General features: G+C 39.1%; 1 protein-coding gene across 2 annotated transcripts in view; it reads left to right on the top strand.

Moving 5' to 3' along the window:
• Nucleotides 1-918: 918 nt before the first annotated feature.
• Nucleotides 919-17167, top strand: part of LOC117665161 (SITS-binding protein-like) — a 31896-nt gene continuing 15647 nt past the window's right edge. The window contains exons 1-6 of one of the 2 annotated variants that reach the window (XM_060687770.2): nucleotides 919-1386; nucleotides 2588-3035; nucleotides 8009-8180; nucleotides 13408-13618; nucleotides 14886-15036; nucleotides 16079-16282. In XM_060687770.2, the coding sequence (XP_060543753.1) occupies nucleotides 2616-3035; nucleotides 8009-8180; nucleotides 13408-13618; nucleotides 14886-15036; nucleotides 16079-16282 (1158 nt within the window). In that variant the 5' untranslated portion in view covers nucleotides 919-1386; nucleotides 2588-2615. Of the gene's footprint in view, nucleotides 1387-2537; nucleotides 3036-8008; nucleotides 8181-13407; nucleotides 13619-14885; nucleotides 15037-16078; nucleotides 16283-17167 lie in introns of those variants that run through there. The other variant, XM_034416726.2, reaches the window with a different exon arrangement.

Raw genomic sequence — 17167 nt, 5'->3', positions numbered from 1 at the left:
GGTGGCAGCTTCCCTCAAGATGACCCTCCTCCTCCTCCTTCTCACACAAACCCCTGGCCAGCTGTTGTTGGGAGGGTGCGCAGGAGCAGGGATACCCTCCTCAAGCAAAGGAAGTTGGGGTGCCTTCCTGAAGAAAGAAAGAAATGACCCCTGCTTTTTCACCAGTGGAAATGTCTTCTGAATCCAAATTATTATCTAGAGATAATTTGCATTAAAAAAAAAGAGTAGTCAAATGTCAGATCTGATATTTCTATTTACCTTCACCTTCTTGGGAGGTGGGAAGAACCAAAATCTCTCTGTGGAGTCATTACATGTATAATTGTGTTGGTGGTTTAAAGCCCACATCATTGGAATCTTCTGTACTTCATGATCTACTGACCATGGGGGTTGGGGAATAGGGGACAGATAACACAGGATTTACTCTGCATCCACTCTCTGTAGCACTCTGCTTGCTTCTTGTCTAAAAGATTGCTAATCTGAGATCACATCCTTCTTACTTTTCTTCTTCTCATACCTGCATATGTTCTTAGTTGCCCTACCTGCCTGCTGCTACAGTGTATTTCCTATGAGTAAATCTCATTTCTGTTATAGATATAAAACTAGTTTCATTAGTTATTGCTCACATCAAATTCCTGCTTTCAGGAACACTCACTCACAGAGACACAACGCTTCAACCGCCAACAATTCCAAACAATAAAAATCTCTAAAGAAGATGTTCAGCTTTCTCATATGAATCTCCGTTTCAGATTTCACTCTCTAGAAACTTTGCGAGCACGTGCACACATTTACAGACGCATAAGTTTTTTAAAAAGAACTCCGTGTTCCCAAAATTTTCCTTAGTCTAACAAGGCATGTTTACGTAACCTTCAGTGTAAGGCAGCTACCATCTTTCAAAAAGTGGCAACATCTTGCTTGTGCTGTGTCTGACCTCTGTGCTGAGTATACTTTCTAAACATTTTGCTGGGTTTTATCACATGCAAGTTATAACAAATCTGGCCAACTTGGATGCCTGGATTTTATCAGAACTGGAGAGGCTGCCTTTGTGTCTATTACACTGGACCAGGCTGATGTGAATTATATCATAGCAACATTTAGGATGTCATCCCTGGTAGCCTATCGCGGTGGTTTGCAGAACCCAGCAACGTGATTGTTCAAGGGTATCAAGCTGAAAGCAATATTGGTGATACATTTTGCTCTGAGATTAGCACTAAACCTCCTGTTTTTCTGCCAAAACTTCTCCAGGATTTTGCTGGCAGTGTTTTAAAAGCCTTGGATTACGCAAAACCAATCTGCCGAAGGAACTGTCAGTTCTTTTCTTGCCTTTCTAATATGGTCATCAGGTTCTAGAGGTTGGAACAGGTGAGCACCACAGGCCGTTAAGACCAGGTAAGGACTCTTCCATTATGATACATGAAAAGAACACTGAATAATGCTTGTTTGCCTGTCTTACCAAGGGGTTCATTAAAGAAGAGTTTAGTTTCCTTTTTATTTCCTCATCTGTAATATAGAATCAAAATAATGTAACTTTTTTCCTCAAGAATCTGATCAGCTATTGTTAGGTTACCAGAATTCTAGACAACCATCAAAGTTGTTTCAGAACTGATGGTTTCAATTGATATGTGTGTGCTTGTGTGCATGCACATCTCTAAACACATCACACAAGGAAGCTGCTTGTCTTTAGTGTACTAAAGTACTAGTGTACTTTAGTTGTACTGATACAACTAAAAAAAGCTTAGCTTTCTTTGTCGTTAACGATCATCCATAGACTATCATAAGATGCTTCTTATTTTGAGTTCCTTAGTTGTTATTTTTTTTCAGAGTTTGATTGACACCTCTACATAGAGTTAATCAAAAGTCTATGTAGAGGTGTCAATCAAACTTTGAAAAAAAATAACAACTAAGGAACTCAAAATAAGAAGCACCTTATGATAGTCTTGAGTCTTCAGAGAAAGGCAGCATACAAGTTGAACAAATAAATTCTATGGATGATCGTTAACAACAAAGAAAGCTAAGCCTTTTTTAGTTGTATCAGTAAGCACTTGTGCTGATGTTTGGTTCAAACCTGCTTGTTCAATAAGCAGGTCTCTCTTCTTTAAAGGCAAGGCTTTCGGGAGCATTCAGGCCTCCTTCAGCAATGGACAGCGTTCCTGATTAGGCAACCTCAGACATGCCAGAGATATGTCAAGCACCTGGGGAAAATCTGGCAGGACAAATGGACCTGGCATTCCACATTATTTGCAGTTCTCTTTTCCGAGCTCCCTCCCTTTACACTGCTTCTGCAGCACCGGCTCAAATAACTTCCTCAGTTTTAAGTCTCATCTTGAAGAATGCATGGAGAAAACCTTTCAGGAGTATTATTCTGCCCAGTTCTTTTTGTTTTTCCCCTTCCTGGGTACCAATAGTGTGGAATTATTGATAGACAGCCAAGGTCTATGGGGTGGAGCTGGGAGAGAGAACAGAATTTCCTGTAAAATTCAATAACAGAAAGCTTGGGGCCCTGAAATCCCTTGCCAGATTTCCTCCTCCTCTTCCTTTTACTCCTTCTGTCTTTTTTGCTGATTAAAACAATGCCTTACAATCATTCTAGGAACAACCCCAGTGCAATCCCAGAGGCGATGTGGGATTCTGGGCTAAAGGAAATGAATGAAACCTGGAAAGGAGTGATTGCCTGCTTTGGGGTAGTGGTCTTCCTTCTGATGACCATTGGGATTATTTATTGGCAAGTAGTGGATCAGCCAAACACAAACTGGATCCTGAGAAGTAGTGCCAGTGGTCTGATTTGGGATCGAAAAGATCACAGTCTCATCCTTCAGACTTTGAAAGAAGAAAGAACCTTGCTAAAGATTCGCATGGGAAGCTTCCCAGAGGTGGAGATGCCTTTCATAAAGAACATATGTTGGCAGAATCGGTCAGAATTCTGTTACACCTGGGAAGGTATAGCTGAACTGAAGGTCTTCCTGGACTCCAATCCTTCTCCCAACAGTGAGTGTTACAATATCAACTGGACTCCCCTTCACTGCCAGCTGAAAGTAAAGGTAACTAATTATAGCTTTCCTTTATTTTACTTCTATTGTATTCTCTAAATAACTTTATGACAAGGCAAATTCAGCTGTGGTGATGTCAAGATAGTAATGATGTGAAGAAAGAATATGCATTTGACCAGCTTGGAGTTAAAAATAACAATTGGCCACCAAAGCTAAATGTCCAAATGACAGCAGAATTCTTCTTTGCTATATTTACCCTGTCTATGTGTGAAGGCTTTAGATTAAAGTAATTTCAAAACTAGCAGATATTTTTCTATCAGAACCAAAATGTAAGAACTGTGCTGCTTTTTGGACATGCAAAGCTGGAAAAGAGGTGTTTTCAGATGCATGTACTGTATGGGCATACATAATTGAAAATAATCTACAATGAGAAATTAGCTCTCCTTCCAAACAAACGTATTAATAATTGAGATCTTGCAAAATGAATATTGCAGCCCAAGAGTTTTTATATTTGAGATTAAGGACAATGGGAATGTAATGTTAAAGAAATTTAATGAAAATGTGTTTTGTAATAAACAACTGATCTCTCTTTTTTGCCCCCTTTCCGGTTTCTTTGTATACACTGTCAATCAAAAGGCATTATGTAGAGCTTTTGTCTTTTTCCATAAAAGTGTTGAGAAGAAAGAAAAAGGAGGGAAAGGAGATACTGTGGAAAATAGTAAAATACAGAGGCCTCTGAATTGCCATACAGTTTCACAGCTTCAAAAAATGGCCTCATTTGGAAATTATTTACTAATACGTTAGGCATTCCTGGAAAATAAATTCAAAATTTATGCAGTTTGTGTGAGAAATGCTTTTCCATTCCAAATTTCTGGAATGACAGCAAAAGAAGGAAGAAATCATAATAGAAATAGTATAAACAGTTGAATAAATTTACTCCATTTTAAGCATGAGGATTATGCAAGGTTAATTTTCATCCATCACAATGAATCATAGTTCTTTTTATTTTTTTTTAAGAGGTCCACCAACTGCAGCAAAAATAAAGCCAAATCTTTTCAGAATCAGATCTTGGTAACTTGGAAAATGAGAGATCACACATGAACTCTAAAAGGTCTTGTTATATCTTCTGCCAGGGGGTCTCCAAACTTGGCAACTTTAAGACTTGTGGACTTCAACTCCCAGAATTAAAGTCCACAGTCCCAGAACTGTCTCAGGAGACTTCCAGCTAGCCAGCTTTCCATCTTCCAGCCCTTTGAATCCCAACTTAAAATATGTTTGAGACTGATTTGAGCAATTTTAATAATTTTGTAATAGCCTAAGCCAGGGTTGTCAAACTCACGGCCCATAGGCCAGATGCATCACATGCTGGCCATGCCCATGCCCGGTTTAGCAAAGGGAGAAAAGTCACAATATGTCACGTGACGGTGACATGACAACGTGGGTTTGACACCCCTGGCCTAAGCTATTTGAATAGCATTTAGAAATAGTACAGTTGTAAAACAACCCTCAATGTTTAAACCTCAACTTTAAATGACTCCAATGACAGATGACCCAGTCCTTTGAAATCCATACATTCAGATCCAATCTAAGGTCACCCGATCAAACAAAATCATATGCGTATTCTTTCTAGCCAGGTTTTACCTACGTAAACTAAGTTGTTCTACAGCCCTGGTTCTGTGAAATCTCATTCACAAGTTTCTGGGTCTTTTTTCTGTTGACAAACTGCAACTCTGTGTTGCTCTCTGGGAGACTCAGATAGCTATTTCTGAGTCTCCCAGAGAGTAACACAGAGTTGCAGTTTGTCAGCAGAAAAAAGGCCCAGAAACTTGTGAATGAGATTTCACAGAACCAGGGCTGTAGAACAACTTAGTTTACGTAGGTAAAACCTGGCTAGAAAGAATACGCACATAAAAGCCTATGAAAGGGACTTATATTGGGATTATATTGGGATAGACCAGGTGCTTCGACAGAAAAACAATCTCTCCGCTGGCTCAAGCTGATAAAAGAAGGAGAACTTGTGGCTCAGAGGTTAATACAACTGCCTAATATGCAGGCAGCCCATGTTTGAATCCGAGTAAGGGTATGGCTAGCTGATGAGAGCTAAATAGCTTGAAATAGATCTATACTAGTCTCCTTTTATTTCTTTATCAGCAAAATATAAATTTGGTATAAAATATAGTGCTGTCTACAGGTTGGCTGGCTTCAAAAAATGAATTAGACCAATTCATGGAAGTCACGTGGATTAATGGCTATTAGCCTAGCTAATAGTGAAGGCCATCTGCTGGGAAAATACTGAGTCACTTTGTGCAATTGGTTAGCCACTGTGAGTGTGAGAACGAACTGCTGGACTTGATGGGATGATGCTTTTTAGAATACCATTGTTGAGCATGAGTGATTCATAGAGGTGTTTAACTCAGTCTAGTGGACCCATTCTGTCCTGAGGAACCCCTAAGACATAACAAGGCAACACCAGCCTTTTGTCAAATTTATTAGTAGGCTCGAAGTTGCGTCATTTATAAGCAAGTTTGGAGCTGATGGCACTATTCAGATTATTCATGTCTGTTATAATTATATAGATGGTTGTAAATACAGGAACCTTCTACTGATATTATAATGACCATGGATTGGTTTGAAGTTGGAAACTTGTTCTTCACATCCTGCTACCTTCTATACCTGTGATGGTGAATCTATGGCATGCATGTCAGAGGTGGCACACAGCACCCTCTCAGATGGCACGTGAGCCGTCGCCCCAGTTCAGGTCTGCCGTGCATGCGCGTCTCAGCTGGCCTTTGGATCTCTGCCACGCATGTGCGGGACGTGTGCATATATGGGGTGCTGGGCATGTGCGGGACCCCGCACACACATGCATGGAGGACTGGGCGCATGTGTGGGGGGGATGCATGCACATTGCATTTTGGGGGTTCGGTCCCACACGCACATTCTCAGGGGCGCACATACATTCACATGCATGCACACGCTTTGGGCACTCAGTCCAGAAAAGATTAGCCATCACTGTTCTATACAGTAAAGTACTTTGTAGATAACAGGCAAATGTCTAACAATAGCAGTGTTCCATAAGAGATTAGTCAGCTAGCAGCATTTCTGTATGTCAGCTAAACTAAAGAAATTGTACCCTAGTGCTAGCTTTAATGACCTTCATTAAAGGGAGCAGAGGATTCAAGAAGGAAGTATTACCTCAATCAGTACAGAAGTAATTCTAATATAGGAATTGAACATTCAGTGTTATTAATAAATCCTGACAGCCATCTTGTAACATCAGAGAAAGTGGCTTTTCAAGTGAAAGATTATAATTCTCATAATAAGCAGTAAATACAGGAATTATCCCTTCAAGGTACTTATTATTATACACTGCCTGTTTTTTTTTATAGCAACATAGTAAATCTTTGTTAATAATACGAGTACAGGATGGATTAATCATGTCACATTATATTTTAATTGGCTTACATTGACATATATACCATTGCCTTCAGCAGTCTTTTTAAAATCATATCCTTTGGAGTTCTCTATCATTTTCAATTTGTAGTAGCAAAACTTTTGACCCTGCATAAGAACAACATATTAATTTTAACAATGTTATTCTAAAGAATCTTGTTAATTATATATTTTTTAAAAAAATCAAAAAGGATATTTTCAATGAGATCATTCATAACTGGATTTCAGTTTTACTAACACCTTTTCATAATGGGAGCCACAGGAAAATAAAAATACATTGACATTTACTGAAAGCTAATATGGTTAAAAAAATCTATTCTCTAATTTCACAAAGATATTCTTCCCCTACAGAATAGGCTTCTAATTTTTCCATCTCATTCTAAGGATGTTTTAGAATTTATTTTGATAAAAATTGTGTATTTTTATTTATAAATATACTCATTATTTTAAAGTAGTGAATGGAGGGAGTGGTAGTTGCTATATTTTTCTCCAATTTTCTGCAGCCACCTTGGCTGCCCAACTCACTAATTTGAAAAACTCCTTCATAATTTCCCTGAAGCATAGAAAAATAGGAGAACTGCAGATCACAACATAGTGAAGGAATTAAGTTTGATAATAGATTGGATGAAAGCTAATCAATTGAAGTTCATATCAGACAAGTAAAGGATATTATTGGTGGGAAAACCATCTGCCCATCTCAGTAGCGTTCAATCAGTAGCGTTCAATCTTTTCTGAAAATATTTGCACCCTTCTTGAAAACTTTCTTGCCACGGTTGTTAAGTTATTCACTGCAGTTGTTAAGCTAGTAATTTGGCTTCTCCATTGCTTGTCAAAAGGTCACAAAAGATGATCACATGACCCGAGACACTGCAACCGCATGGCATGCAAAAAATACATGCCAATTGCCAAGCATCCAAATTTTGATCATGTGACCGTGGGGCTGCTACAATGATTGTAAGTGTCAAAAACAGTCATCAGTCACTTTTTTCATTACTGTTATAATTTTGAACAATCACTAAATGAAAGTTTGTAAGACGAAGACTTCCTACCTATACTATGGTATCAATTATACATTTTCTAGTAACCTCTTGATTGAGTAACTGTGATTTGTGTTATGTGGGACATTCAAAATAAAGCTACAAAGTTGTAATTGAGAACAAACAGTATGATCATATCATGCTAGAGTTTCATCAATTGCAATGATCACCAGTCAATTTCTGAGCTCAATTTATTGTTTTGGTATTGGTTTTTAATGCACATAATGGCTTGGGCCAAAATATCAAGGAATGTCTTCGCTTTTATGTACTTATCCCAGTTCTTTATTCATTTAGTGGTCCTCTTCCTGTGCCCTCACCTAGTGAAGCGAGGCAGGAGGCTTCAGGAAAGAGGACCTTGTCCTCCAGTGTGTGTGACCTTGTTTAGAGAACTGTCCTCATATCTTTTGGGATATGTTCATTCTCATAAACCTAGCTGGATCATAGTCCATCCTCAGAAGCTGATTGTGCTAAAAATCTCTTCGTTCACATATGCACAGGATTTCATTTTCTTTAATCTTGTATTTTGCTTTACAGGATTACTTTTCCATGGTAAATGTCTCCTGGTATGGAGGAGCCAGTGTCAGTAGTCAACATTGGCCTCTGAACAGTGTGAACATCAAGTCCCAACCATTCACTATCAGTAATCTTAGTAAAAGCCCAAATGCTTATGGCTCTGTCTTAGAAAGATATTTTTTGGGATCCACTGGTAAGTTTCCTTTTCTTCTTTGATTTCCTGAATTGTGGTGTCTAAATACAATAGCACTTGCAGCTTTGAAAACTTAGATAAAAAGAACTGTTAGGACATTGGGCAAAGTGGACTACCACAAATTTTTGGATAATTACTTTGTTGTCCTTTGTAAGATCTTCTGGCTCCAATGCTAAAACAACTTGGCCAACATTGGCTACCATTGTTCACCTTTATCGAGTAGGAGGAAGTGTTACTGCTCCATTATCTGGGATGTCTTGTTAATGTCCTAAGCAGGGCCGGATTTTCCTATAGGCTAACTAGGCTTCAGCCTAGGGCCTCAAGATCAAGAGGGGCCTACACAGTGGTGGGATTCTGGGGGTTCTAGGGTAAGGTGACCAGACGTCCCGCTTTTGGCGGGACAGTCCCGATTTTTAGCAATTTGTCCCGTGTCCCGCGGCGTTTCAAAAAAGTCCCGATTTTTCATTCTGCCTCCTCAGTCCCGCTGCCTCTTAAGCCCCAGCTGATGGCTAGAAGAAAAAAAAACTGTTTAAACTCTTGCCCGGGGCTTCAAAGGGCCGCCCTACAGGCAATCAGTGTAAAGAGTTCCTGAAGCAGTTTTTTTTCCCCCTAGCTAAGCTGCAGAAACGAAACCGAAACCAGGATCTTTGGTGCAATGTGACAAAATGAGGCAGAGAGAGATTTATTTTTATTTTTATTTTTATTTTTCCTCCCCAAAAAAGGTAGGTGAAAAACTGCAAACAATGGGAAATTTAGGAGGAGAGTTCAAGATTTTAAAACACAAAAGAAAAAAAAGCTGTATTTAACTAGGGAATTGTAATAATTGAGATACTATTAATTGTATATTGTGTTGAAAGCAGAAATGGTTAAGTTGTGGTTCAGAGGAATATATGGGGGAAATTATTTGGTTTATTATTATTGGTAAATATAATTAATTGATTTGTAAGAAATTGGATTGCAGGGAAATAATTGGAATATTCATGTTCATATTGATTAATATACAAAAAAGATAGTTTTATAACTAATTGATTTATATTAAAATGTTGAATTTGTATTAAACAACTGTATTACATAATTACATAATTAAACAATGTGAGGATGGATATAAAAATAGATGACAATGGAAAGGGGTATAATATAGAATAGAAGGGAAAAATTGAATTTGATTAAGATTAGAGATGAGGATGAAGGGTAATATTGTTTTTTTTAAAAAAATAGATGAGGAATAAATATGGCAAAAAGGAAATATAGAAATTGTAAATTTAATTGAAGTGACTAAACACTATTTAAATTTGTGAACCGGCCAAATACTCTGTTCAAAGAAAATAAATTGTATGTTTGTATGTGTGTTTCTAATTACTGCTATTTATTCATATTTGTTCTCTTTTATTCTTTAAAGTTTAACCATTCATTCTTTATCTTAATATCTTTATATTTGTTTGGGGTTGGCTTTCTTCCCTTTCATCTTTTTTATTGTACAGCAATCTTTCTCCTCAAACCTACCACCTCTCTCTTTTCTTTCCTTCTTACTTTCTCTCCCCCCCCTCTTCTTCTCCTCCCTACTTCCTCTTCCTTTCTCCTTCTCCTCCTCTCTTCCTCCCCCTCTTACCCTCACTCCTACTCTAATTTCCCTTCCCTTCCTTCATCCCTCTCTATTGCTGTATCCTTTTATGCATATGGAGTACTCAGAGGGCTGAAAAAGTTATTTTTGACTGGTCCTTGCACTTTTGACCAGTCCTCGAACTTACAACTGTCCTCACATTTTACGTTTTTGCCCTATCTTGTCATCATGGTGAAGAAAAGCAGTTGTGAAATGAGTGACATGGTTGTTAAGAAAGCTGCACGGGCATAAATGTGAGGATGGTCATAAGTGTGAGGACCGGTCAAAAGTGCAAGGCCCAGTCAGAAATGACTTTTTTCAGCCCTCTGAAAAAAGTCTATGCACATAGCCACGCCCACCCGGTCACATGACGAGCTACCCACGCATACACAGTCACGTGACCAGCTAGCCACGCCCACCCGGTCACATGATTGCCAAGCCACACCTCCAACTAAGCCACGCCCACAGAACCTGTTGTTAAAAAATTGAATCCCACCACTGGTGAAAGGGCCTCATAAGTGGAATAGCCTAGGGCCTCTTTCAAACTAAATCCGGCCCTGGTCCTAAGTATTATTCCTCATTCCTGAAAGGCTAAGAGGAGGAGGGTGGCTATTCATCTTAAGTATTGGTCTCCCCATTACTCAGAACTGAGAGTAATTTGTTATATTTTTTAAAACATAGTTCAGTCTGTGCATTATGCACAATGGTATCCACTGTCCATTCTACTTTTGCAACAGTGCATGAGACTAGGTCATCTTTGCCAATATGGGGTGTTCCAGATGTGTTGAGACAACTCTGAAAATGTGCTGGGAAGGCACTCTCAGAGTTAGTTTCTAAGAATCAAACTCAACTCGAAAGAGTTTTTACCTTAAGAAACGGAGGGAAGCTGCCCAGCCTATGCTGTTAAGAAGAGAGGGATTGCTTAGGATGTAAACCTTACAAGAGACTGAAGAGGCATGGGATCAAAGACAGTCCTTCTCCAGAACAGTCGATGTAGAAGACTTACCCCATGAAACGCATCACATACCCCAAGATATTGGCTTTCCATAGAGCTGTCAAAGTGATAATCATAGCATTTCACCTGGTGTTTGGTAACATAGCTACAGTTGTCTTATTGATTGTTGGTACTAGGCTGTTGCCTTTTTATCAGATGATATTTTATCATATTGTACCTCTAATTTGTAACTTACCCACAGCCTTGGGAGCTCGGAAGTACAGGTAGTCCTCAACTTACAACCATTTGTAAGTCTCTCTGGAACATCATCCCCCCCAGAGATTAGACTGTCCCCCACTTTAGCACACTTCCAGAAGGCGCTGAAGACCTGATTCTGCCAGTGGGCCTGGGGAACCCATAGCGGGATGGAACCTATTAAATGGCTCGTGTGAGGTGCTGTCTCTGGGGTGGGGCTGCGGGGGGTGATTTTATTATATTAATTTATTATATGACTCTTCTTTTATTAGTTTTATTGTTTTTATATGAGGTTTTATATTCTGTAAGCCGCCTTGAGTTGCCATGGGTGAATAGGTGGCAATATAAATTCCCTAAATAAATAAATTTGTTTAATAACCATTTGAAGTTATAATGGCACTGAAAATATGCCATTGTTATGATCGTCTTTCACACTTACGACTGTTACAGCATCCCCATGGTCACATGATCAAAAGTTAGATGCCTGGCAACTGGCGTGTATTTATGACAGTTGCAGTGTCCCATGTGATCCCCTTTTGTGATCTTCTGACAAGCAAGCGTCGTGCTTAGTAATAGAATTTTGGGCTCCGATTGTGGTCATAAATCAAGGACTACCTGTATATAAATTCAAATGAATGCATTAATGAATGTGCATGTACATCTTTCCAGTCCCTAATACTGTTAGGCTGAGAAAACAAAAGATGTGTTTTTTCTCATTGATAAATGTGTTTTTTCTCATTGATAATTGTATACAGAATTGTCTGATTGGAAGGATAGACTTTAACGAAGTTACAAATATGTGAAGAGTGGATGTATGAAGTGGAATTATAAATGTAAATTTATCAAAGAATAGGATAGCAGTATGGTCCAAAACTGAGTAGGATAAAATTAGCCTGTTGGATGCAAACCAGTGGTGGGTTTCAAAATTTTTTACTATCGGTTCTGTGAGTGTGGCTTGGCGGGCATGGTGTGGCTTGGTGGGCGTGGCTTGGTGGGCATGGCAGGGGAAGGATACTGTAAAATCTCCATTCCCACCCCACTCCAGGGGAAGGTTACTGCAAAATCCCCATTTCCTCCCAATCAGCTGGGACTTGGGAGGCAGAGAATAGATGGGGGCGGGGCCAGTCAGAATATTTACTACCGGTTCTCCGAACTACTCAAAATTTCCGCTACCGGTTCTCCAGAACTGGTCAGAACCTGCTGAAACCCACCTCTGTTGCAGACACTTTTCCATTTGTTAAAATATCTCGAAATAGGGAGGAGGACCTATTTCACTCTTCCTTTCCATCTTAAGGGGCATAAACAGCATGACAGCATTAAAAACATTGGCCACACTTTACATTGTAAAGCATGTTTAATGTTCTAAGTATTGTGTATCACTGAGCTTCTGTCTAGCCTAGTGTCTCTGCCCTGTCCCATTGTAGCAGATCAAGGGGAAATGCTTCCTTCTAAAGGTTTCCCACAGTTCAGAACTAAGTTTCATACTGTGAAGAGGATTTATTGCCAGGATCCACAAATCTGAAAATCAGGGAACGCCTCTCTCATATGGTGTTTGGCTTGGAGATACTATTGATTAAAAAAAAAATCTAATTACTCAGAGTTTCCATCAATGTTTGTAGACTATGGAATTAATTATATCTATTATACATACTCCATCTGTAAACAACAGAATGTTTATGCAGTCTCACCTACAAGCAACATAAATAAAATAACGTAATCATATGTACAAGGCTTGTGTGACTTTATGTATACAATATACACACTCATACATAAAGACCCACAGTCCTGTATTGTATTAGAACTCCATTTACAAGGATAGACATAAAGGAAGCTGCAATCCAATACACTAGGCTAGGTTGACAAATTAAGATACTAATAAAAAAGGGACCTTGAAAAATCAACATCTTCAAAGAGGGATGGGGGACAGTTCGTATTTCCCACTGTGTCCAACAAAAATTGTCTCAGCAGATGCTAGCACATAGTCCATCTTGGCTGAGTATACAATACAATACAATGCAATGCAATGCAGCGTAACGCAATGCAGCACAGCGCAATGCAACACAATACAATTCTTTATTGGCCAAGTATGATTGGACACACAAGGAATTTGTCTTTGGTGCATTTGTCTTTAGTGTACATAAAAAGAAAAGATACATTCGTTAAGAATCATAAGGGACAACACTTAATGATAGTCATAGGGTACAAATAACCAATAAAATCATACTAGGAAACAATCAATATAAATCGTAAGGATACAGCAACAAGTTATAGTCCTAAGTAGGAGGAGATGGGTGATACTGGGAATCTGGAAAAAAAACATGTCAGAAGAAAGCAATTGCAAACTACTTTGGAACTTTATCTTTCACAATATATATATATATATTGAAAAAGTATTTAATGATTCATGAATAATGCTTTTCTGTGTATTATCATTGAAGGAGTAACCGTGATGATGGTTTCAGATACACCAATCTCTCTCTCAGTGGAGAGAAATAGACATTTTTCCCTTGAAAATATTCCTGGCCCAGACAGGGCTGTCCTGCAGTACACTGTGTGCATGAGTCAAAACATCACATCTGCTCATCAGGAACTAGTGGGAAGTCGACTTCCGAGACAACAAAGAAGGTTGCCAGATACAGACATACTTAGGTAAGAATTAAATGAAGTGTCATAGTGTTAGATGATATCTCAAGCAGTTATTTAATGCCAAGATCTGGGAATTCTGGGAATTGCTGTCCTTACATATTAAAAGAGCTCCAGACTGGGAGAAAAAGTCACAAACATATAGCTTGATCCTAAATCAGATTGAAAATCAGACTGTGGCTCCCAAAGATGGAGGGACATGTTTTGCTGCCATTTTGAGTGGGGTACAAAAAGACTATTGTAAGACCTAAAATAGTTGAAAAACATAAAGAAATCAGGAGAACTCTATCAAATCTAGGAAAAAGTAACAAAAAGTGCTGTGCCTATATGTATAGAATATCGACTGTCGGGAAAGGAATGACAGAATCTGGGGGTGGAATTAAAAGAGGAATCAACTTAGAATCTCTACATAACCACAAGTGAGCTAAGTCCAATCCCCTCCCCCCCAATCCATTAACTCCTAGCAGGTGCTAACTGTTAGATAAGAATATTCCTGTGCTCAGGCGTAAATAGCAATAAATCAATTTAACTGGATGGACCTGATCTTTTGCGCCTGACATCAACCCGTCTAATAATCACCCTACCGACTGTGACCTTCACCCTCAGAAAACAAGATTAAGTCTGGCCTCCTTACAAAAATTTCCTCATTGGGAACCAAGGCTTCTTCACTTATTTCCATTTGTCAGACACCGACTGAACATAATTGACAGAGTGAGAAGGGGGTCTAACATAACAATTTACTAATTACAAAGGTTTGAGTCACATGTTGGATTACTTTTTATTTATTTATTTATATGCTGCCCTTCTCCGGAGACTCAGGGCGGCTTGCAATGCGCTAAGCAATAGCCTTCATACTTTGTATATTTTATACAAAGTCAGCTTATTGCCCCCACAAACCGGGTCCTCATTTTACCTACCTTAGAAAGGATGGAAGGCTGAGTCAACCTTGAGCCTGGTGAGAATTGAACTCGCAGTAATTGCAGGCAGCTGGAAGCTAAATACTACCTTTAACAGTAGCATTAGTCTGCTGCGCCACTCAGGCTCCACTCAGTTTGACCAAATATAAGTTTTCTATTTCTTTTCTACTATGGATGTAAGAAACTTTTGTGCATAGCAGTCGAAAAGAAAGGGTTTTTCAAAAAAAAAAAACCCTGAAAATTCTCTGTTGGTATAACCCAATTATGTAGACAATATATTATTTTTATGATCACAAAATCTGTGATCCAGGCTAATCAGTTGTTGTTAAATCAAGCAAGACTCTTCTTTTTAACAGGTTGCCAGTCTGGAGATATTACGGTATAGTTGATTCTGTTGCTCAAATGAAGCGAGGACTGAGGTCTTTCTACAATAAGCTTCAAACACATAATCTTGGGGAGGGTATAATTGCTCTCAGTGAAGAGTCTACAATGCTACTTCGAAATATGGTATGTGCAGCAAATCCAAGTTATCATCCACAAAATTCATTCCTCAACAATTTATAATTCTAATATTCTGCATCAAATTACAGTTCAGAATTTCATTCTTCAAATGCTTGGCCAACAAATCTTTTTTTTTTTTTGAGCCACCAGGTATTTCATTATAATAGTATTTAATAGCTATTGGTATACTCATTAGCTATAATTGTTATGGTTTTAACAGGGAGGGAGGGAGGGAGGGAGGGAGGGAGGGAGGAAGGAAGGAAGGAAGGAAGGAAGGAAGGAAGGAAGGAAGGAAGGAAGGAAGGAAGGAAGGAAGGAAGGACCGCACCAGACTTAGGCATTCTGTTTTGTACTCCCTGAGCTATACTTTCAGGACTTCTAATCTACACTGTTGAAACAACTATTTGGACAAGAAATTGACAAGCAGCTTCTGGGGCTCCTATTAGCACACTGTCTAGGCCCTGACCAGATTCACCCAGTGACATCTAAGATAGAAACATCAGGGGTGAAATCTACTTACCTTCCTTACTGGTTCGGAAGCATACGTGCTGCACACACACCTTCTGCGCATGTGCAAAACCAGGAAGTAATGACACCCTGATGGCAATCGCTACCAGATCGCTGAACCACAGGGAAAAATCGCTACCGGATCAGGCGATCCGGTCTGATCCAGAAAGATTTCACTCCTGAGAAACATCCAGTACTATAACATTGGTGAAAGTTATGATCTGATAAGCAGAAGTCCATCTAAGCGTGCTCAGCTCCCTTAACTAAAACCACCAAAGAGTTTATTCAAGTTTTGCCTACCGCTCTATACACAACATCTCTTTTGTGCTATTTCCTGGGTTTCTGCTTTGATGCCAAAGTACCAATGAGGAAACTGGAAAATCTCTCTTGGTTACGTAATTCAGGTGCTCAGCTGGAGCTCTCTTTAATAAGCAGTGGTTTACATAATAAGCAATTAGTCCTACTGTCCATACAGCCTAGTTCTTGACCTCTGCGACAAAGGTACAGCCTCATTGTGTTCTCTCTTCTCACTCCCATGCAGGATCACATCTATTTACCTCTGCTAAGAAGAAAAAGGCTGCATGCACTGAGATTTATCATGAACAACTTCCGTATGAAACCACTAAAACTTTCCATCACTCTGTCCCCTTATACAAGCATCAACTCACCAATTTTCCAAAGGTCCCTGCAAGAAGAGAACGAAGAATTCTGGTTGAGCCGCCATTCTGAATCCGGTGACTATTCGGTACAATTTGCGAATGTTGTCTTTATTACTTGGCCCATTGCATTTAGTGGTCATTTATATCATAGGATTATTTGGCCGCCTGATTTATTTTAAGGGAAAATTAGACCCAAAATCTGTATAAAGCAGAGGTGAGTGATTGGATTACCTGATTGTTTTGTTCTAAAAATTGTGCCACGCTCCAACTGATTCGGATGGCCTCTCCTCTTGCCGGGATTTGGGTATTAAGGTAGGAGGGAGGAATTTAACCCTGCTCAGCTCCCTCTATATTTTTTTTTCAAAGTCGCTGTTATTTACTTGCATGGACATAGGCACATTATGCTTATGGATGGAGTGATAGGCAAGAATCCCAATCCAAGTTGCAGGAACTTCTAATGCTATTTTAGAGTTAGCAAATGTCAGAAGGAAAGAATCACATTACAAGGTAATCTTCAACTTATGATCATCTATTTAGTGACTGTTTGAACTTAGGATGGCAATGAAAAAGATGACTTACGATCAGTCCTTGCACTTATATTACAGTATCCGTATAGTCATGTGCTTGTGATTTGGGTCTGTGATTAACCACTTTTTTCTTGCTTTTGCAAAATACTGGACCACCTTGGGGAGACCCTAAACATCTACAGGTAGTCCTTGACTTACAACAGTTCATTTAATGATCGTTTGAAGTTACAACAGCACTGAAAAAAGGGACTTCTGACCATTTTTCACACTCACGACTATTGCAGCATCCCTATAGATCAAGATCCAAATGCTTGGCAACTGATTCATACTTATGACAGTTGCATTGTCGTGCGATCATGTAATCGTTTTTTGCAACCTTCTGATGAGCAAAGTCAATGGAGAAGCCAGGTCCACTTAACAACCATGTTGTTAACTTAACAACTG

Source organism: Pantherophis guttatus, chromosome 1 (genome assembly GCF_059756535.1).
Source record: "Pantherophis guttatus breed Tessera chromosome 1, ASM5975653v1, whole genome shotgun sequence".
In the NCBI taxonomy this organism is placed as follows: Eukaryota; Metazoa; Chordata; class Lepidosauria; order Squamata; family Colubridae; genus Pantherophis; species Pantherophis guttatus.
Note: the sequence above shows the minus strand (reverse complement) of the source record. Positions and strands in the feature narration are given on the sequence as shown.